At 40.1% G+C, this 23,847-nt stretch overlaps 1 protein-coding gene across 4 annotated transcripts in view; it reads right to left on the bottom strand.

The window, feature by feature from the left end:
• Positions 1 to 23,847, bottom strand: part of usp45 (ubiquitin specific peptidase 45) — a 43,419-nt gene that overhangs the window by 13,479 nt on the left and 6,093 nt on the right. For 2 of the 4 annotated variants that reach the window (XR_002752531.1, XM_014471900.2), the window contains exons 6-11: positions 15,782 to 15,933; positions 13,211 to 13,306; positions 12,783 to 12,913; positions 3,882 to 3,969; positions 895 to 976; positions 493 to 584 (exon numbers count right to left, since the gene is read on the bottom strand). Coding sequence is in view for 2 of the 4 variants with exons in the window: in XM_014471900.2 (XP_014327386.1) it covers positions 493 to 584; positions 895 to 976; positions 3,882 to 3,969; positions 12,783 to 12,913; positions 13,211 to 13,306; positions 15,782 to 15,933 (641 nt within the window). In the remaining 2 variants the exon portion in view is untranslated. Of the gene's footprint in view, positions 1 to 492; positions 585 to 839; positions 977 to 3,881; positions 3,970 to 12,782; positions 12,914 to 13,210; positions 13,307 to 15,781; positions 15,934 to 23,847 lie in introns of those variants that run through there. The other 2 variants (XM_023330731.1, XR_002752532.1) reach the window with 2 other exon arrangements.

Genomic DNA, 23,847 nt, shown 5'->3' with positions numbered 1-23,847 from the left:
AGCCACAGCTCTTACAGTAAGTGCCTGGTGTAAACAGTTGGTGTTGGAGCTGGTCCTTGAAGTGCTTTTTGTTTCACTTTTTTTTTCCCCCATCAATGCCTCCTGTTTTTTTTTCCTCTGATTTTTTATTCTATTATATCATCGCCATTTGTTCCGTGCATGACTAACTTAGAAACGCTTAATAGCTGCCACACCTTGTAAAGAAGATGATTCCTTTTTTTTTTAAAGCTGTCTTGACTTCGGGTCAAAAAAACCCCAACAAATATCCGCCACAAATGAGGCTAATGAGGAATGCTTTTGCAGCTGGAAATCTAATAGCCCTCCTTAGCAACCACTTAAAACTAAACAATTAAGAGGAGGACAAAGTTCACGACAAATTAAATAGCTGCTTCTGTCCTACATGGTGGCTGAATCCAGCACAACACGTGAAACTATGCTGCTTCATCGGCCATTTGTTCTTCTTTTTTTTTTGTCCCTGCCACATGCACTTACATGCTCGCACTCTTCACACATTATCGTGTTGGTAAGCTCGCCTACGAAGATCCGGTCAACAAAGGTCATCTTCACACCTTCTTTTCCATATGCTGATGAAAAAAGAAACATTTTTTTATGTTTCCCAGCGTTTGTATTGCTAATAAAATGCTTTAGCTTAGCACAGGTCAGTGTTCAGACACATAATAATTGAAACCTGCTTTAAAGAAGAAAGGGACAATTTACAAAATTAAGATGGGTTACAAAAACATCAGAAAGTAAGACAAAAAAAACAGTGGAACAGTGTTTGCGCATCTTTTTTTTAAAATCTATCTTCTGACTTGACTTGTGACTGCATTTTTATTTACCACCACCAGGTGGAACTATTGGTCTTGGACATCTTTGTAGCGCTGTTTGTTCAACCTTTGACTTGGCGTTTGGTCTCCTCATCAGCCGTCTTCTCTGTTGGATTGTTAAATGCCTTTAAAATGGCCGCTTTCACTCTCTGCAAGCAAAAGAAAAACACAAACAGTGACAGTTAAACTTTAAAATGCTGTTCAGAAATATAAACAAAGTGCAAAACTAAACATCCTTTTTCATCCGTGATGATATGTGGGCGGTTGGGGTTAAAGTATTTATTATTATTATACAAATTAGCGAGATATCAGAATCTAGCCTGCAGCTGAGTTTGACAGGTATACCCATTATAGGCATCATTAGTGTAAAATAATTATTGTGCTTGTCTACAACTGTTACCATGTAAATCTCATAATGAACTGTGTGTGTGTAGGTTTTAGGTAGGGCCCCTCTCATTGAAGGTGACATGGTCAGTGAGTGTGTTGGTGAGAGAGCTGTGAAGAGGCACAGCCACTGTAAAGCACCAATCAATAGATAATTGGCCGAGGTCTATGTCTGAGTCATGACCAATCAGCCCCACTGACCCCCATTGTCCCGGGACCCACGCACCAAACTGGCTATTTAGGTCAAAAAGCCCCTGCTAATCCCACCAAAGTCAAACCAGGCTGTGGCTCGCCTACTAATTAATTACCAGTAACCCCCTTCCCTGCGATTCCTTTCCCTCCCAAAAATAAAAGGGTGCACTGTCCCGGAGACGATAGGAGGGGAGGAGTGGGGGTCGTCGGACTGGTACATGGAAGCTAACGTGAAGATGGAGGCGAAGAAGCGCCGGAAGAGAGAAATATTCCCCTTCTTGGTTAATTGCCGATAATTGCTTGGGCCCGAATTAGCATATTCAGATCGCTGATCCTAATGAGCGATCAACACAAACACTTGGGGCTACTTGAAGCTCTGTGACCTCCTAGTGGGAAATGCACGGGTCTCTTCCTGACCCGGCGGTCAAGGAAAGCACGGGTTGTTCCGTCGTTTGAGTTGCGGTTTTATTTCATTTTTTTCTTCGATTATTAAGACGGATTAATTTCAAACTGTGGTTAAAATTTGCTGTTGGCACGCAAAAGCGACCAAATCCACTTTGATTGCTTTCTATTATCCACTCGGTCATTAGAAAGGAAACTGGGATAATGTGTGCGTTCAATTAAAAATATTCCACAATTTGGGGTTTACAATGCCACTGTATCTTTGCTGTAAAAATGAGTTTCTGAGTGGATGAATAGAGGTGCCCCCCCACACCCTCCTTTTCTGCTTCCTTGATTGGATTGGCGGTGATTGTGTGTGTGTGCGTGCGTGTGTGTGTGTGTGTGTGTGTGTGCTGGAGGGGGCTCTGGGTGACCCTCGAGCACAATGGAACGGCCCTGGAGCTCATTCAGCAGCTGTGGGTTTCCCAAGATAACACAATGATGCCGGTAGTGCCACTTGCAAGCCCCCTAAGTGGCACAACTGTTGGCGTTCACAAGTTTGAATGGGAGCAGAGGGAGCCCAGCCTGTGGCTCCTCCTGGGCCTGAGGCTGACTACTAAATACACCCGCTAACTTTTCCTCCTTGGTTCACGTAGGCACTGGTGGGCCCCTTCCAAAGAGATGCTGTGGGGTCTCCTAATTGCCCTGTGGAGGGGTTGAGGGAAGGTGGGGGACCTCCGTGTTTGCCAAAAAATAACAAAAACACATCGGGATTTCTGCAGGTTTCACCAACTCAGATTTAAGGTTTTTAAAAACAATTATGAATAAAATTTAAGACTTGTATCATGACAGAAATGTACAAAAGAAAACAGTAATGGTAGCGTCAAGCTTTTTTTGCACAGAATGAATGTTGCATCGTTTGGGTTGGCAACAGAAGTGAGCCAATGGCAAAGACAAATGTCATCCTGCCAACTAGCAATAAATTTACAATACCTATTACAGACGCAAAAAGTTAGCTAGCAAGCTATGAAGGGTATGTTAGCAGTTGGTTAGCGATAGCCTCATCCACCTCGAGTCAAAACATAATGAAAATGTCTGCATGCGACTCAAACATTTGTCTGATGGAGAAGTTTCATGAAAAAAATACAAAATAATCCTGCCACCACAAAATTTAAGACCTCTGATTAGCGTGTTTAAGGCCAACTTACATTTTTCTAATAAATTGAAGGTATTTTAACCCTCTTGCGATCTTACAAGACAAAGATGTTAAGAGACAGAGGTCACAGTGTAACCCACAAGCTTCTTACACTGTGCGCAGACCAGGGGGGGTTGCACTGACCCCACATGCATTTTATAAGCTTTTTTTGTGTGGTTTCGGGAACTGACGGTCTGACGGGACACCACCCCCTGACTCCCCGCTGTCCGACCGTGACATTTACCAGGCCCATCCTGAGCATCACGCTAATATCGCGGGAGGATTATTAATGCCCTACATTCAGATACATGAATTTATCTAAAAGTAAGTGAGTAAGTAAGAAAGAATCGATTAATTAGATTAATAAATTCTTGAAATAATTATCACTAATTTAGTAATCAATTGTTACAGGCTAAAAGAAGAGCCGAAAGAACATCTCTGAAAGAGCATTGCTGAAAGAGCATCTCTTATTAAGCACCTTTTGTTAACCAATTATTAATTGGTTAATCCAAAATAATGAACAGATCAACCCTACATTGTTGATGTTACGTCAAGCAGAAAGGGCTGAGCTTTTCACATTGATGTTAGAAATATTTATTTTGGGTGTAGATGCACCCTTTGCTGCAAATTATTAAGCATCCAATAAAGGAAAGGTGCAGTTGCATTTTAGGCACTACACCATGAAAATGTTCATTTTTCTATTTATGTGTTATTGTCATTTTTCATGCATTTCTACTATTGTAAGGTCAAACTAAAAAATCTGCAGGACAAGACCATTTTTTATTCAATTAATCATCAAAAATAACTGACAGTTGCCATCCTAAAACCTTACCAGACCTTGAATGAACTTAGCAAAAGACTCCTTGTAAAATGGATTCTGAATTCACAAATTGTAAACTTACTTTAGTTTCTTCTACTCTTATGGAGTCCAGCAAGTAGTGCAGAAGTTCCTGGCTGTCTTGTTGTTGGTAGCCCTTGAAGCGTGGAGCTCTGCAACAGAACGAAACTCTGAGATCAGACAAAATAATAATAATAATAATAATAAGAAGAAGAAGAACAGAGAAACAGAAAGTCTGGAAAAGAGATTTTTTTTAAAAAACAGTACGGTGAACAGACAGTGTTGGGAGTGAATATTCCACATTTTACAAAACAAAGATACTGGCAGACAACACAACAAACATTGAGTACTTTCAACGATGTCAAAAAGAACTCCCTCACACAATGAGCCGAGAAACAAAAGAAACATGAACAAAAGATGAATCTATAATTGGGTTTAGTGAAGGCCTTTTCACACCTTTTCATTGTTGGATGATATCCTGGCTGGAAGCAGCTCAAATTACTCACACAATGCATGTGTGTTAGGTGAAGACATGACAGACTACCAGGCAGATAAACTTTGATGACGGCTGCATTGTTGAGTACGGAACGAACTGGAACAGATCTGAACATAAAAATGCAGCCAAGGCAAAAAGAAACTGCACTCCTCTTTCTACAGCTCTACATTATTATATAGTTTTAAAGCTTTATGTATATGAACATTATCATTATCATTTCCAAAAACACAAACCAGACTCCAGACAATATTTTGAAAGGAAACTGGTGCTGCTCTTTTTGCCGCCTGCCTTTCTTACATTTCGATTTTCTCCAGGTGCAAAATGCAACTCTTTCTGATGCAGGACATTTTATGAAGGTCAGGGGAACGTTTCATGCCTGGCTTGACAACCTGCGGTTTCCAGTGATTCTCTATTCTTTCTTCATGGTCTACTTCAAGGAAATGTTTTTTTTATTAATCTAATACATAATATCTACCGGCAATAAGTCATTTAGAGTTGTTTTTTTTGCCAGCTCAGGGTATAATTTGTCATATTTCACAAGTCAGGAGTCAAAACAATGATCAGAATAGAAACAGGATTTAATACAAAGTTTTCAGAAAATAATATGCAAATACTTTAAGTGACAAGCTTTTTCTATATAACCATTTACCACCGTATTTTTTTGAAAACACTGAGCTGTTATTCTCCTGGCAACTCTCCCAAACAAGCAACACCTTGGCACAGAGAGGAACGTTAACATTTAATATACAAAAAGGCTATTAGAGTATGAGATGTGTTGTAGATATGAGGTGTTTGTAATTTATCTGAGATTGGTTGGAGCATTTACTATTAAGATTTTCTAGTTAAATGTCTTCTAATTTAATAATTATTCTCACTACGGAATAAAATGCAAGTTGCTTGAAAATGGCCGCATTACTCTTCTGAGATTGACTGGCAGCCACAATTGCTTCTCGAAGGATACTGTTGACGTCTCTCCAATTGTTCCCCAAATTAGACCAGATCATTTCCTTTACTGCATTTAACATAATTATTGGGGTTTTACAGATTTGCTACCATACATTTAATAGCACATTTAATTTTGTGAATTCGAACCACTTCACTGTCAATAGGACGCCGGTGTCCTCATGGAATCATTGGCTTGCATGGAAGTGTTTTGGGGCTGACAGTTAAGGGGTTTAATAACCCACTTACAATAATAACCAAAATACTACAGAAGTATTCGCATGAAGACGGCAATAATACAGTAAGGCATTTCTTTCACAGTTCATCAACAAAGCTAAAGTCAACCTCCAACAGGGTTATTAGTGCTAAAGAAATTAAAGGAGAGGCTCTCCTTAGGTTCCTCCCTGGCTGTCAACGGTGAGGCAGATGTGCGGACAGATGCCAGGGGCAGATGGGCAGCCGAGACTGGAGCCATGGCAACCTGTTGGACCGAGCCAGCCACATAACTAAAGACAGGTTGGTCGGGCCAGCTCACTGAATGGAAGGAGTATTTTTTGATTGGAGATGCCATCAACCAATACCAAGGTTGTTTGAATGCCCAACTGCTCTAGCATTACTGGGGTTCGACTTTATTATGTTTTTTATGTACTAAAAATAGAATTATAGCAACATAAAAAAGAAAAGTGTCAAAAAATAAATATCGGCTATTAATAATCTGAATCAGAGGAGAAATGGTTGAACAGTGCTACACTGTTTTAGGTGTTTTGGTGAAATAGAGCAATTTATTTCATCGCCTGGTAAAATGTAGGAGCTCTTGAGAACATTGTGTTTTTGAGCTCACAAAATTGACAAATTTACAACAAATTGCAGAAAACTGACACACTGTTGGTAATAAGCCTGGAGAAGATTAGGGCGACCTTCAAAATTTAACAGAAGATGAATTAAAGCTGATGATATACATTTAGTTATTCCAAATTAGAAAACAAAACAAAAGAAACATAGGAAGTAACAGCCTGGTCTGAAGAAAATTGAAATATAGCGCAGATTCGAACACAAATTGAAAAGTGGACGTAAAAAAAAAATACACACACAAAATAGAAAAGACAGAGATGGAACTGGAAATGAAAAGCATTGTTGGGATCAGTGGGAATGAGGAGGTCTGGAAGCTCATCCCAGTGGAGGGAAGCAGAAGGGCCCTGTAGCGCTGCTCTCAATCTGGCCAATGCAAACAGCTGCGGTGCTAACACAATTAATAGCCGGATGAGTTAGTACCAGACACAAGGCCACACAAGCTTCCCCTCCCCATCCATCCACCCACATACACATACATGTATGAGCAAAACAGAGGCGCACACTTCACACAATACAGTAATCCTTTGCCCACAAACAGCCATATTATACAGAAATACATCTGAATGGGGTAAATTCAAACTACAAGCTCAAAAAGTGTTGAAAAATCTATTCAGTGCCACTCTGAAACGTAAAACACTATTTTTATTACTCAAGTCTTGCACTACACATATCAATTAATGTAAATTATTGAAAACTGTTTTGCAGTGGAAATGCTCAGAAAAGGGTTGGTGACGGAATTAGTCCGGTTTTTACGCAAGCAAAAGAATCCGACTTTTCCCCCTCCACATCATCAGTGAATGCACCACACCTAGACTTCAACAAGTCTCACTTACAACAACTCTCTCCGGTGTGCAATTTGTTACTGAGAGGAGAAGACTCAGTTCTTTTCGCCATGAAAATAACTGAGCATAAAGGAAGTCGAGGGAACCACAAAAAGTTTTAGGCGCTTCAGGAAAGAAGATTCAATTTTCTATAGAGGCATGTGAGATATTCCGTTAGGATAGCATTTGATAAAAGCAAATAACAGGAAGCTGACCGTATTATTCCAAATTTGTTCGTTTCTATCCTTTTGAAAAGTTCAATTCTATCATAGATCTAAAGGAAGTCTTTTTAAAATCAGCTAACATAAAGGCCAATTTACTCTACAGAAAATACACAACAATTCTAAATACTAGTAACTCTAACCTTGCTAACTGTGCCAAACGTCAATTTATAAAAAGACAGTTTTAAAATACTTACTGCATTATCATTTTGTCTTTTTTTTTTTTTTTTGAATGATTAGTGAAGCCCTGAGGAAAGATTACTCCGCTTTCTCACACAGTGTGACGTCACCTCTGGTCCTAAGACAAATATTGATTGCTCAGTCACTGAAAGTCTTCTGGATAGTAACAATAAATGAATAAATGATTTAACATCTGTTATATCTAGTACATTTAATTTGTCTAGATATGATGAACTACATTTTAAACAGTTCAAAAATAAAAACATAGCAGAAAATAAAGTTTGATACATTTCTTCTTGGGTTTTATTCATTGTTGAGGGGTTTGTTTCTGGTTTCACATTTGGTGATTCTACTACGTTTTTTTAAATGTTTTTATGATGTAAAGCATTTGAAATGCCCAGTTATTGGCTCATAACACTGGTATCGGCTTATCATAACCTCTGATTGGTGCTTCTCTATTATGTATTTTTAATCCAAAGCAATAAAACAATGTAATGTTCCACACATATTTATTCATTTTCAAACAATACTAAAAGGTGTTTTTTACAATTAGTTTTTGGTTCTTTGGCTACATCATGAATAGCTTAAAATACCAACCATGACAAAACAAACAAACAAACAAACAAAAAAAGCCTTATTTCACGGCTAACACGAACAAATGTATTTAAAAACACTCAAAATCGTCCATATTCTGTTGGGAAGATATGCGCAATCTAACACTTCTCTAATTGAATAGTGTGTGTGAATATCTGCTTCGTTAAAAGTATGCGGCCCGGGATGTCTGCGCTGGCGTTTGTGAGACTCGCATGATGGAATTCATTGTTGTCCTCCGCTATTTCTATCAGGGATGAAAGGCTTCTCACAAAGCTTGTTCCTCAAAAATATTTGAATGATGTGGGTATGCAGACTTTAATCCACAATAGAAGAAGAGAGGAGGAAGCCTGCGTACTTTTCACGCTCGCAACAGACACACACGCGCACGCCAACACAAAAACATGTCCAGCGGCTATCCTGAAATTGAATCAGCCCTTGAAAGAAGCAGGTGTAGATTGATATCTGTGTGGATAATTCTGTTCAGCCAACATGTTGGTGACACGTGGAGTGTATATCCAGGTACAGAAATGTACTGAAAGTAGTATTAAAAAGTGTAAATGTTGCTTTGGACTGTGAGATTGGTGGAACACAATATTTGAAACCTTGGTAAGCTCCTATTTTTGTCTCCTCTGTCTCGCCATTAGCTACAAGCTAGCTGCTGACTAGCTTTGAAGTACGCTGGTTACAAGCTGGGACCGTCCCTGGCACCAGATACAGCGTGGTGCTGACCACACACAGCCTGGCGCCGGTCCAGGCAACGACCGGAGCCCTGCGCTCTGGCAGAAGGACGAGGAAGAAGGCTGTAGGGAACTCAGCTGGTCGAGGTCAAATCCAAGTGAACCCATGCGCAAAAACACACACACACACACACAAAAAAAAAACAAGAAGGGCCCTGGCGCACATGAAACACTCAAACAGTCCTCAATTCGGAGCCAGAAAGCATTATTAACCTGCTTGCCAAGGCGCACACCGAGAAAGACGCTGAAAGAGACGAGGTAAAAGAGATGTCAGTCCCCCGCAGGTCAAGGGCAAACCCAGCCTCCTTGAAAGGGAAGACCCTGCAGCGGCAGCGGCTCCGGATGGTTGTATTCACAGAGTGCTGCTGTCACACGGGGTCACTGCTATGAAAAAGTACATTCTTGACCCTGCACTTTTCATTTCAGAACTCAAGACCTGAAAGAATGCGGACGAGCTGCTCTGTGAAGGAGGCTGATAATAATAAAAAAATAAAATAAAATGGCTTGAGAAAGGAATGAATATGTACCCAGATAAACCACGAGGAATCAAAACACTTGAATTAATAAGGAATAGTTTGATTTTAAATGAGTAGGAGTAACAGTAACACACAAAAAGCTGATATTAGCAGGTGTACCAGTCAGGCTATTTGCTTGGGGAACCACACAGCTCATAACTTGGCCGACTATTGATTCTTTGCAACTAAGTCACCTGATCATGTGGAGGCGCCATGACGGATGTCAGACGCGACACGGATTATTGATAGTTTCCCCAAGTTGATTTTGCTAGTGTAGCCATGGCTTCTACTTGTTCAAGTCGACCTGTTTTGTCTGTGGAAGCAGCTCGCCTAGTTGGGGCTGGAAAGCAGTATCTACACAAGCTGGAAGTAGCTAGCTTAGAAACACAGACCTCTTTTCCTCCTGACATGTTTGTTGATTTGATCATTTCCTCCTAAATTCATGCCACATGATTTAATACCACCATGTAATAAACAATGTTTCCTCTTACACCAAAGCAGACTTAAAACAGATGTTATTTTTTCTTTTCGTACGGGCTATACTATCGTGGCGCTTGTTCCCCATGGTTACTTACGTCATACCTTCTCCATATTGCAATATTTAGTTGCATCTTACTGACTTAGGAAGTATATAAATGTGAATCTCAGCAGAATGCAATGATTTTAGGGCATTTCACCAGTAAAATCCTGTTTTATTTTTTCTCTAAACACTTCTGTATTGTAAAGAATGTCAATATATATAAAAAAAATAAATGTCAGCTTGTTCCCATTTAATCCTGCAAAATATCAGAAAATCACTATGGAAACATTGTTATCGGATTTTAGGATGACGATATTAGCTGCAATAAATAAACTAAGGCAGAATGACTAAAAAAACAATTGTTGCCCATCAAGACAGCACAACCTCACATCTACATTCGAGAGCAAGTAGTTAAATAATGTTTTCTTTTTTTTTTTAAAGAAAAGCTAAACGTGACAAATATTAGAAATTCAGCAGTGATTACCATGGATTTTGGAGAAGGAGGAATTATTTTGTTATCTGGAACATAAAGTTAAAAAAAATTGTTTTCCTTTAAAAATTTGCAAACACCTTCAAGGATTTCTGCTTAAAAGAATGAAAACAGAGAGCTACAACATGTTTGTAATCTTAAAAGGGATTTTACGCAGACACATTTTCTAAAAAAAAAAAAAAAAAAAAAGAAAAAGCTCACAGTTGTGAAAGAAAATAAGCGATTTGGTTAACATACATTTGCTTTTCCAGTGTGACTCAATGCGTGCCACTGTTTGAAACTGGGAGGCATCGCCACTAAAATAACAAGGTCACATTGGAGAATTCAATTGAATTTCTAGCACAAAATGTCTAGACCTGCATCGCGGAGCACAAATAAAGACTTTGCAGGTTTTCTGGTTCTTTCATGGTGCTTTGTCTGAAAACTTATTAAACTGAGGAATTTTCAAAACTGCCTCAGTTTAGATACATGTACAGAGTTCCAGTATAAACATAGTTTCCTGGAAACTATGTTTTTAATCTGTTATTTTTCAATTTTCACACCAAGGAGAAAAATAACAATTTCTCAGTGAATAGTAGAAGATTTTTTTTTTTTTTTACATGTTCTGCTTGGAAGAAAACGGCAATTATTTTATAGTCTTAAATAAAGGGGAAGAATTATGTGTTTTCCAGGCACATAGTATCAATTTATACCACAGTCAAGTCACTATTTTACATTCAGTTGTTATAAAAATGCTATGTATATCAAACATTAATTAAAGGAAATTTGTTTTTGTAATTTAGCGCCTAGAAACTGGGCCTCTGGCTCTTTAAGAAACTCCTGCTCTTTCTGAAACTCCGCCTTCAGGAAGTCATCACAACATGGCTCCTCTACTAACCCTTTAACAACGTTCTTACCACCACTGTAGTGAGAAGAAGAAGGTATATTGAGCTCAGCAGATGTGCAGTTTACTCCAGGTGTTTGCTAATTACTGCTGGCTAGTCTGAAGGAGCTGAGTGGGGGAGTAGAGGTGAGGTTGACGTTCAGAAACTTGGAAACTGCAACTCTGAGGAGGAGCTCTGCCTTGAAAATGGTGCTAGGTGTTTTGCACAGCTGAATGGTTGCCACGAGAGACTAAAGGATTTCTCAAACCTGCATAAGCGCGTCAAAGCAACACTCCAGGTTTGTTTTTGACGAGGGAATAACATTATAACATTATGTAAAGCTCCAAACAGTCGATCTTACATAATACTGCCCCTTTAAAACAAACATGACGTCTAACTGGGTGATGGGTGTTGAGGCTTAAAACCAAATCTCTCTCTTCACGAATGCATGCTAGTGGAATAGATGAGCCCCACCTGAAACTAAGCGAATGAGTGCATAAAGGTGCGGGCATTTCGTGATGTTTGGATGCACAATTGCCTGCCTGCGTGTTGCAGCCTGAGATGGTGCCAGGTGAGGTGGCCGTCCACGCTCGCAACACAGAAGCACACGGCCGACCGTCTGATGACGGCGAGGTACCAGAATAACCGTCAAAGCCGCACCAGAGACTGACTCACTCATCCGGCATTAAACGTCCTGGTTACCCACCTGCACTGGCAAACAGTGGGAAACCCACCACACACACACATATACACATACACACACAGGCAAGCTGGACCCAACCAGTAGTACTCTCAACAGGAAGTCACTGGACCTATTCATGAACATTGCTGTTCAGCTCACAGAAGCAAAGGTGTTGGGTCTGCCGGTCACACAGCGTGTTGGAGATTAGCCAAAGTTAGTTGCTGATCATTTAATAAGGGACAGAATGTGATGACGGTACCCTGCTGGGAGCAGGTGTTACCTGGTTAGTAATGTTCAGCACTGCTGAAATGGGAAGAAAGCAGGTGAAAGTAAAGGCTGCTATGGCTGAGAGGGAAAGAGTACAATCCAGATGACTACAACTAGAGGTGAGCCGATCAATTTCCAGATATTTACATGCGAAACGGATCTTATTTACATTTAAATAGCATTAAAAAGCTGCTGCATTTGGGTATTTTCTTTTTAAACTGCAAGAAAGAAAAAAACAACTCAAGATGCAACAAGTTGTTTTGTTAGTTTGTCCTCAACTGACCTCACTTTAGTTTTGATAAGAGGCTCAAAACAGATCTGTAGCTCAAACTGCTGTACAAGTTTTGCTTTTAAAATGTTAAAGTGAAAGAGTAGTATAGTTTAGTTATGCAATGATATAAACCTTTTATTGACATTTAAGAACACTACCTTATGCAGTTAGAACTAGTTTGTGTTTCTTTGTGGGCATTGTTGACTTTTCCCCCCCATAATATTAGATCCAGACACTGAAAGCGTGTTGTGACTGAGACCTTTTAACACCCGACAGCGTCAACTTAAAAACAAATCTGTATTGGTCAAAATCGGAATCAGCATGTCAGGCTTATTAAAGAAAAAATAATTTACTTTTTTGTTGTTGCGTCTCAAAAAAGCATGTTGTAAAGCTCTGAATGTTTAGTTTTTTAACATCATTGACCAAAAAAAACATAAAAAATGTGTCAAGAGAGTTAAGACAGTTGAGGTCAAGTGTGAGGCATTGGATGCTGATATAAAGGGTTAGACCGTACTTCTGGCAGAGCTGATTGAAGAGGACTTTGGGGTTTACGGGGCCTTTCCCCGACTCCTTCATGCTCTGCAGAAAGTGAATCATGGCTGCAGTCAGCGGGTCAGGGCTGGACAGAGCCACGGTCAGCTGACTCTGGAAGAGTAAGGAAGTGTTAGAGGGAAAATGTCATGTTATCGGATCAAAAATCTGTCCCTTTAATTGAGCTCTAAGACGCAAAACAAATTGTTTTTATGACTTTATCCACATTTTCAAGCTTCCTTCAATTGGATACAAAAACCGATAAATGTTAAATTCCTTATGATATGTTAACGATCGTCTCTGTGGGAAAAAAATGAAAATCATGAAAATTTTGAATTACAAAATTAGAAAAGTCTAATCGGAGTTTACATTTGTCTCATCAGAGGAAGAATACACAACAGCAGGCTGTACCAGATTTGTCTCGACAGGCGGACAGATCTTCAGCTTGTATCCTTTCTCCTTCACTTCCTGAATGAGGTCGATGAGCATGTGCGTCTGCGACAGGTTCTGTTAAATCAAAAGGAAAAATACTTTTGTGATTTCATTCATCTAAAAACTGGATACCACTGAATCCGTATAATCATCACACATACAGATGTTCCGCTGTATTAAGACCCAACTATGAATTATTAACTTCATGAGTCGTGACCGGTGGCCGCCAGCCGGAAAGATCCGTGCAACACCTAAGAGCTACCAGCAACACCCTTCATTGTGGAAGTCGTTACCGACAGAAATCGACTCAAAGTTAGATATTTTGAGAATCTGAAGTACCGATTTGAAATTAAACTAATTTTTACAGCGGAATGTTTCCTAATTTTTTTCCAATTTGCTATTGATTTGCATCAATAGCAAATTGGATGAGGTTTTGTCTAATTTCTGAAGAAACAAGTTGACCCGGAGCCGACTTGAGAAAATACAAGGAATACTTGCTCCTAGCAATGCTCAACAACCTAATTGCTAAAAAAAATATAAACTCTAATCATTTTGTTTCTTATCAACACTAAATCCTGTTTATAAGTGAATTCTTCATTTTCCACACAAAATGTGATGTTGGTTCTGATTCTACTTACAGCAGGAAGGACCCAAATAAATGTTGTCAACAGAGTTAATTGCATTTCCAGAGAAAATAAAACTGGTGAGAGTGTCACAAAAATGTAAAGTTGTAAATTGGCCACAAACCTCTGATGGTTGCATTGTTGGTTTATGACAGCAAAGATTGCTTGTGGGATTCTAAAATGCTGTATACAACACCTGTGCCAATTGCTATGTCCATTTTTGCAGCATTTGGAAATTCAGGTGAGCTTATTATTCTGAAAGAGGCTTTCAAAAAAAGGCTTTCAAAAAGATATTTATGATCCGTGGCGTTTCTCCACAGAGAAGGAACCTTGGTGAGAAGTTGGCCTGAAACAATGGCTGCCGCTTCACGTTAGACAGGCACCTTTTTTTTCTCCTCTGCCTTTCAATGGATATTTGTTTTGTCAAATCCTGCCAATAAACACGGTTGCTATGGAAAACACACAATAAAGCTGGGCCTGTGAATGCAGACACTGCTCATCCTCTGACAATTATGTGTTTTCACTGAAAAAGATTGCAATTTTCAAGGGGACAATACAAACAAGGGGGAGAGGGAGAGGAAGAGGGAGAGAAAGAGAGCCAGGGAGAAGCATGCAAAGCGCGCTCGCTCGAATTTCAATCAGCCGCCGAGACCCTGAGGGTGATTAACAAAATGGATGAAAAAACAGCTTCATTGTTGCAGAGGCATGTCAGTTTGCAGTCACCATGACATGACCAGGGGCCGGCTGAGGAGGCTGTGTTGTCAACGCGCTCTGCACCGACTGAGCACCACTCGCAAGGCCGGTGTTTCCAAGCCAACTCGGCGTGATCTGCTGCCCTGTGTTTCGCTGCGCACCGCGGCCGGTGGACTCTGTTACTGTGGGACTGTATTCAGCGTCGCTTCGGACCAGCCTCATAAATAGATGAGTGTTTACACGTTCTACAGAGTTCTATTTATCGCTGCGGCAGAATGGAAATCCTTGTGATTGTGATGTTAGGTAAAGGGTCGGCAAATAAAAGAATTACTTGTAAGCAGGTTGTTTGCGATGAGATCGGCACTTTATTACACAGCTCTATTTCAGATTTATACCAGCTATTGTCATAAAATAAAGGGCTGAAACAGTTAATTGGATTAATTGTGATTAATCGATTATTGAAATAATCTTCAACTAACTGGTTGATGATTGACTCAAAAAATTTCACTTAATAAAATATACAGTAGGTCTGACAAGTAATTAGATCAATCGTGATTAATCGATTATTGAAATTATCGTCAACTAATTTGGTAATCGATTATTAACTCAAGAAGAGGCCACTTAATATAATTAAAGGCTGAAATGATTAATCGGCTTAGTTGATTATTGAAGTAATTGTCAACTACTTTAGTAATCAATTAATTGTTAAAAAATGCCACTTGCTGGGGAAAAAAAGCACTCAGAGCAGTAATTTACCCAAAACTGTACTAAAAAATATACATTTTGCATTTATGACAATACCTTTCTTTGTAACTACGTTCTCCCCAGAACTCCTTAAGTAGCAAAGCTTTAGCTTCACCTGGCTCAAATTGAGCAAAAAACTAAATCTCCTATCAAGCACCTTTTGCATTCCAATTATTAATTGGTTAATGCAAAAATTAATAATTAATCTACAAATGTTTACATTAAAGAAATGCTACAATATTGCATTTTAGGCAATAAAATATTTATTTTCTTATCTGAAAACAAGAACTGAATGATTTGTTAAATCATTAAGCAATCAATATAATAATCGATTACAAAAACAACTGTTAGTTACAGCTCTAATATAATAGAACTAAAATAAGAGATGGGGGCTGGTTTCGAAATTACTGCTCTCTGCTCCAACATCTGCATCTTGTCACTAACAGAACCTTTTTGCACAAGCTAAAGTAATAACAGCTTTATTACCAACCTGCATAACAGCATTGAAGAAGCAGGTGTTCCCAAGGTTAATTATCCCCTTAACAGGGACCAAGGTGCTGTTGATGGCTGGATTCTTTCCTCTTTGTGCTTCAGCGTAGTCTGATGGTTCTTCTCGCAGCTTGATGATCTTGGGTGATGCTGCTGGAACACACACACAATGAAATGCCGATGGCTAGCTTAGACACAAGCAGTCAAACACACCAAAAATGGTGAGATTAAATGGTAAGTGTTGCGTGGTTAAAAGAGAGCTGGATTTCTCTGCAAGACTTTTGGTCGTTTTTGACTTTTCAGAGTCAGTTAAATCTCTTTTCTGGCCCATTTTGCTTCAAGAAAAAAAAAAAGGTGCCTATTAATTTTACACACCTTGATGTTGGGTGTTGACCAACCCTCCCTCATTACACACCGCCTGCCATGATTAACTCCATCACACATTCAAGTTTATCCAGCTTGAAGTTAAAAAAATATGCCTAAAAATGATGATGAGGTCAAAATACTCACTTGCCTAACTATGCACATAGCATAACTGGAACTCTGGAGCAAATCAAACCACATTAAGCATTTCTGTTTTAAGTTGTAGTACTTTCCATTACGGTTAAATCATGAACAAAGCTGGAGTCAAATTTGGAGATAGAGATGCAAAAGTGTGCGGTTTGAAATTAAAGTTACATATAGAAAATGATAATCAGTTTCTTGCCAACTTTGATTTTGAAAAAAAATATATACAAAAAAGAAAGTGGTTCAGACTTGACATGAGAACTGGGTTGGGAGCAGGGTGCTGCGATGGCAGCTGGAAGGAGAGCTGGGTCATTTGGGGAAGGCAGATGACAGCTGTTGAAGTTTCTGCTGGTTTGTGAGGAGGAGGGGGAAGCAGGGCAATGGTTGGGGCAGGAGAACTCCCCTTCCATAGCCAGCTGTTACTTCTGATCAACGCGGAAAACTAACCTTCGACAGAAACAACGACACAGATGGTCAGTGTGGAGCGGTGCGCGGAGCGAGGGACGAACCGGAGCGGATCCTGCAGCTGCATGAGCCGATCTCAGAACAGGAAGGTTAACATCTGACTGACAGAGTGCTAACACGTGTTAGCAGACGCTGATATGCCATTGTTCCAGTTAGTGACTAGCAGCTACAGTGCCGATAAAAGTGTTCACCCTTTTGGATGGTCGAACCTCTCTACTGCTTTTGTAAATCAATCACGTTCAACTAAATTTGGCTTTTTTTGACAAAAAATGTTTTACACAAAAACCCTTTTTGTTAAAAAAAAAAAAAGTTACATTTTGTTTGTATTGATAGCAAGTCCAGACCCAAATCCCAATGACAATCTGTGGAAGAGCTTCAACCTGCTGCCAGCATATCCTGTATTACCCATCTGACTGAGCTTGGGAGAAAAAAAACAAGTTTTAAAATTCATAATGTTGAAAGAAAAACACACATAAAGACATTAACTGTATCCATACACACAAAGCACTTTTCAAAAATTTATGGGGAAACCTTCTTTTAACAACTAACTACTCAAATTTCTCGCTGCTACTATGCTCCCTTTTTAAGTCATAAATGATTTTAAGTCATTTGTGACTTAAAATCCCAAAAGTCAAGCAGTTCAGGGAGGTACTTTTGTCATCCACTGGACAAATCCTGATGCTAATTATTAGGTCTGATGCTCTGACTTAACTTGGCCACATTTTAGAGAACTGGGGAATATTCCTAATATTTGTAAGTAATGGCCTCTGGAGTCTAAACCAATCACACGTGTCAACAAACTTTAGGGGGTGTGCCGTGGTGGCGGAGGGGTTAGCGCGACCCACATTCAGAGGCAACGTGGCCTTGATGCGGCTGTCGCAGGTTCGACTCCCGGACCCGACGACGTTTACCGCATGTCTTCCCCCTCTCCTTCCCCCTTTCCTGTCAGCCTACTTTGAAAAAGGGACACTAGAGCCCACAAAAAAAAAAGACCCCTTGCGGGGCGATAAAATAAATAAATAAATAAATAAATAAACTTTAGGACAACAACAAAGACCAAACATTTCCATGAGTCAAAAGAAGAGCAGTTTGATGCAACTTTTCCTCTGAACTTTTTGGTCAAATAATCTTTACTGCAGTACAGAAGGTCACAATTCTATCCTCGCATTATTGTATGACATGAAAGACAAGGAAAAAAAAAAAATCATAAATCTAACGTAATGTTAAAAACTTTTTCATTGGAGAAGGAATTTCATGTTAACAAAAAAAACCTACTTCCTTCTGGTTTCACAATGACAGAAGCGATTCATTGAACTATTCAATGGTTCGTATTGAAAAAGAAAACTTAAAATTACTCTATAAACAGACGATAATGATTTTAAAAAAAAAGTCACAAAAAGGCAGACTGTGGAGATCTCAAAGGAATACCGAGAGACACAAAGGATTCATAAACACGGGTCACAAGCCCGACCTGTTCACGCCTAAACCAAAGAAAATCAATCGAACCGCAAGCCTTTTGTAAGAACCTGCATCTTTACTTCGACGCTCAAATGGCCTTGCCTTTGCATGGATTCACTTCTTGTGCGCAACATCTTTATTGCAGATCTATTCTTACAGTGACAGCAGTACCCAGGAGGCTTCTCTCCGCAGGGGCCCCACAACTCTAAAGTCGTTGGAATGTAAACCTTGGACTTAACGCTCTAACAAACACACTTAATGTGAACGTCTAATTCTCTTTACAGAGAAAAGTAAAGAAAAGGGTGACTTCTTTGGGAAGTTTACAGTCTTGTTTTCAACAAATTCTTTGACTTTGCATGACTTTTACCAACTGCCGTTCGGTATTGATGAGAAATGGCGTACGCATCCTTCAACTTGTCCCGGAATTTTAGGGAGAACGACGGTAAAGGTGAGGTTCAGCTTGTCGGGACGACAAGTTGTCGAAGCGCGCTGTATAGGATAGCTAACTGCATCTGGACCTCTGCGCTTGCAACATCTGTAGTCCTGTTTTTTTATCCTCGTCAAGCTGCCATAAGGGAGTTCCCAGATGTCAACACACACGAATCCAAAGAAAACAAACGGAGATGGGGAGGTAAGGGAAAAACTGTATTTATGAGGTTGGTGTGAAACGATCTGCTCACGCACGAGTCAACAAGTGATTAAAAAACAAAAAAAGAAAATGACCAGGGTAAGCGTGAGTGTCCGAGCGGCATTTGGTTGTAGAGTTTGTGAGACGGATAGTGGAATCGGCAAGGGTTGAAAAAGCTACGACCGGCACTTGGAAGTAAAAGAGAGTGCAGAGGAATGAGAAAGCCAAACGGGCGGAAAGAAGATGCCGATGGACACGCTCTGCATCTGGGACCGTCACCCAAGGTAAACAATGTTCAGGGAGCCATCTGGTTGAGACTGTGGGGGGCAGAGGAGAGGGTTGGAACGAGCGCAAGCATATGGAAAAGCAGATCTTTCCTGTCCCTGCAGCAATCGGCGAAGGCAAATGTCAGCATGCGCCGCGTCCACGCTTGAGTGTGCCGTGCTCGGCACCACCACCTGGCCCTCCTTGCTCAGCCACCGAGTGCAGCAGTGACACTGTGGAGCCTTTCCCCCAGGGGAGGAGGAAAGCACTGAGGTGCCCAAGCTCGACCACAGGCATGCATGCACACCAACACCTCCTGCAATGTCAGCTCAGAGATGGACAGAGGAACCAGTGACTTGGCTTTCCTTCACAGGGGATAGAGCAAGAGTCCATAGAAACGATGCTGATGATCCTCCTGTTGATTCAGATCATTCTTATAGGGTCAAATTACGTTGAATATTTTCTCTAGGCACCTGCACCAACAGCTCCAGTTCACATTTAGAAGCTTGTATATCAAAGTCAAGCTGATTGCACTGAGTCTACAGAGATATATTACGACAATCCTTCTTGGGGATGATTGGCTAATGGGCTTCACAAAGGGCGAATGTCAAACGACATAAACAGGAGAAGGTTTCCGCCAACCAGGGAGAAACCCAGCACACGGGGCACGATGGCAATGACAGAAACTTTCTCATGTTGCGTCGTTTACCCACATGTGCAGGTCCGGTTGCTGGGTTGAACAAGGGCAACCATTGTTATTATTCAGAAAACAATACCACTTACTTGCTGTTCTAACATTTACACACATAGACGCTAAACTTTTCTATCGTGAAACGACAAATGACATTCAAGTGTGCCATTTACCAACATCTACTGCTTTTAGCACCAAACTTACCACAATCCCCCCCATCTGCCACTTGCGACGTCAAAAACTATACTGATCTAAAACAACAACAAGTCTCTGCAAAGAAATATTTTCCAACAGACTCTTCACAGCCTTTTTTTTTTCTTTTCTTTTTTCACATGCTTCACAGCTGAATAGAGAGGCAGCCGGATCGCACGGCCAGTTGGCTTCATCCGTGCATCCATGCTCACTTTCAGCGCAGCAGCGTGGAGGGCCAAGGCCAGCTCACTTCATGCAGAGCAGGCAGTCAAGAGGAAGCCCAGGCAACACCAAATGTCTTATTCATTTGCTAATTTGTTGTGACTGCAGGGCATAAAAAGCTTGCTTTCTTGCCATCTGAGGCCAAGAGAGCCCACTGACATGCTACTTAAAGACACACACACACACACACACACCCCAACAGATTGCGCTACCAACTATCTGCCCTACTTTTATGTGCAATGGTGGTAATAAATGGAGACTCACTCTTGATTACTTTCACCACCAGGGGACAAGCATCTAGCCACTGACTCGGCAAAGCTGAAGTGACAGTTCCTAAAGATGGCCGTTTGCAAAACAAATAAAAACAGGTGAGAAGACATGCGTAAATGCTTTGCCTTTAGCGGTTGCCATGGTGCCTGAACTCAACCGCGGCTTACCCAATATGAAAAGACCAAAGCGCTAATTCATCATGTAACAATGCGACTGTTTTTCCAACAAGATGAAACCCTTTCAAAACATGAACAAACTTTACACGTTTACATCAACATTTTAGCCAAAACACTCTCCAAACAGCATTATCCTAATTTATTTGACATAAAGGTTTTTGGAATAAATAGCAGCAACATGAACATAAATGTGGTGACCACAAATTCTCTAATAACTGAAAATGCATGTTATTTTAATTAAGGATGGACCAGTTTTTATTTAGCACGTCGGCTTTCATTAAATACCTTTTTTTTTTTTTACCCTAAATAAAACAAAGAGAAGAACTTCATCAAAACTCAAAATTAAACAACTATGACAAAAAAAAAACAAAAAAACATTTACATTATTGTTGCTGAATTTAATTAAAATGAGTGTAGACAGAAGAGAAAATGCAGAAAAGCAGCACAAGATTTAAAAATAACCAATGAGACTGATGTTGTGGTGTCCAGGTTGGAGGTGTAAGATTATCTCGCATAAATGTTGACATCAGGAAGACAGGAAAGAGCGGGAGGCTTCATGTTCCTTAAATAACACGAAGCAAGTTATGACTTCATGTTTTAGTCGATTAAACTTAGAGTAAATAAAATCAACTAAAATTAAACAAGAATTAAAATGACTACAGATGATTGAATCATATTCAAAATTTTGTCAGTGTTTAGTCTAAAAAAATTAATTTAAACCAAAGTCATGCTATACTTTATTGTTGTCCGTCATTTTGACTGACCACTTTTTTAAAAATCTATCATTTCTATTTTTAAATTATAATTTTTGTTTTTACTCAAATGTGATCACAAATCTCAGGTTCCCATTATTTCATATTATAATATACTGGGCAATTTCTGTAAAATGTGTTTCATTTATTTATTTCAAGCATGATAGTTGTATAAAAATCACACACGCAAACAAGGAACGAAAAGACACATTTTGTTACCACAAAAATCTTAACATGCTCAAAAATATGGCTAGATTTGCTCGTAACCAACAATCGTAAATGTAGAGCCACAGAAAATTGTAATTAACTTGCCAACATTTGCTAGAAAATCATTTTAATTCATTGATTAACCATTACCAGTCATATTTTGTAGTAGAAGAGGTTTCCATTACCCTGAACACCATTTTAAAAGTGGAAAAGCTACTTTTCCGTTTTTGTTGCTGCTTCAGAAATGTTATACTTGCCCGCACACCTTAGAGGTGGATCCCCCCCCTTTGTTCTTAATACATAGTGACGCCCCTGAGGATCAATGTGTAATAGATCTGAAACATAAAGATTCTTCCTTGTTTTGATTTCTGCAGTTTTTGTTTTCAATTTTCTTGCTCTGAAATCATTTTTTGTTTAGTCTCACCGAAAATGTTTAAAGAAAGTGTGTGACCAGGTTTGATTCTGAGTAAACAGTGCCAACAGTCTGTGTAAACCTATATCCGTAGCGTTCTTGAAACGCAGCTCTGGGCCACTCTAAAACATTCTGACGGCTACAAGTGGTCCCCGAGGCTCAGTTTTAACACCTCTGCTGCAGGTGAACACTGACGTGTAATTACAGCAGGATCTCACTGTACCCATCAATCACAGAATGTCTATTTGTGTGTAAGTTTTAGTTTCTGAAATGATCTAACTGAGGAGAGGAAACGTGATAAAAGTTGCCAGCGTACACTGGAAAAAGACGTACTCGGTTCTCACACAATAAGCCCGCTTCCGATTAGCTTCAACTTTAATTTCAGAAGAAACAATCACGCTTTCATTCCAAAACTCATTTCGAGACTTTTTCCACACCGAAACGTTGGCGGTCAAACGTCAAAACCGGCTCATAATCTGATTATGTTGCCAGTTTTGCAGGATGATGTAAAAGCAGAAAACACAAGAAGAAACAAAGGGCATAATAGCGCGCATATCAATGCAGCACAATCTGAGGAAGAAAGGCAACAGCTTGTGAACAGGAGCGGGATTGTGGGATTTCAATGCGAAACAAGCAGCGCCGTCCTTCCAACGCCGACATTTTAATTTACTCAACAAAGCCTCCCCAGCTGTGTTACGACGCCGGAGCCCGGCTCCCTGAGGTCAATTCGATTTCTACTGGGACTCTGGTACTTGAGCTGAAGGCCTTGATGGTGAGAGAGCACAGTTAATCGGCTTTCTTTCTTCCCGGAGCTGTTGTTGTACAAAATTATTATAGATTCTGAAAAAAAGACGAAAAAGAAGGGAAAAAAAGTCGGAGCTGTGGCTCCTTTTGTGCTTGAGGTCTATAGGAAATTTAAAAAAAAAAACCCAGAACATAACAGTGGCTTCTTAAGAAAAACCTGGCCTTCACAATCAAATGCAATTTCACAAGCTGCTTACCAGGCAACAAATATCTACTTTGCTGCGACAAAGAGGGAGCGGCCTATATACCGAGCCGCAGGGAGAACTGAGAGGCAGGGAAAGGGTGAAAGGTCAGTTAAAAGAGGAAGATATAGAAGAAAGGTGTAGGAGGTCACTTTCCACTTCGGGGGGTCAACAGCGAACCTGGTGCCACACAATATGGCTCCACCAGAGAACGGATTTGTTCTGGTTTATGAGGAAAGACCCCAACACTGGACTTTTATGAACGCATTTCCCTCAATTTTTCCGAATTTAAGATATTTCTGTCAGGTGTCATCATGGATTAGTGATAAGTGGCGTGTTGCAGCTCCACTATGTTTGATCAGATTACACAGCAACGCTTTTAGAAAACAATAATTATGTTTCCATCCAACTGTCATGCAAAATTTGAGCGAACTTTTTAAAATGTTGCAAATAAACTAATTAAATGCGTTTCCCTCCACCTTTTTGGAGCGAATCAACCGGTCTGCAAAAAGTGTCATTTTGGTAGATGCTGACGCTACGCATTGCTGTAACAACCAAAATGTCAAGGTTTGCAGACTAGCAGGAACCACGCATCTAAAAAAAAAAAGACTGAAGGCGCGTTTACACCTTACGCCCCGGTTAGTCCGCTTTAATCGAACTGTAGTTTGTTGGTCTAAAAAGTCCAGTTTGTTTGGTGAGGTGTGAATGCGATATCCAACTCTGATGTGAATCCAAAAAAGGCTAACTCTGGTCCACCTTAAAACCTACATCTCAGTTCGGTTGACGTGAGCTCTGGTGCGCCGCCGCTGGCCAGGCTGACACGCCTCCTCTCCCGTG

This window comes from Xiphophorus maculatus, chromosome 3 (genome assembly GCF_002775205.1).
Source record: "Xiphophorus maculatus strain JP 163 A chromosome 3, X_maculatus-5.0-male, whole genome shotgun sequence".
NCBI classification, from domain to species: Eukaryota; Metazoa; Chordata; class Actinopteri; order Cyprinodontiformes; family Poeciliidae; genus Xiphophorus; species Xiphophorus maculatus.
This window is presented reverse-complemented; position numbering and strand designations above follow the sequence as displayed.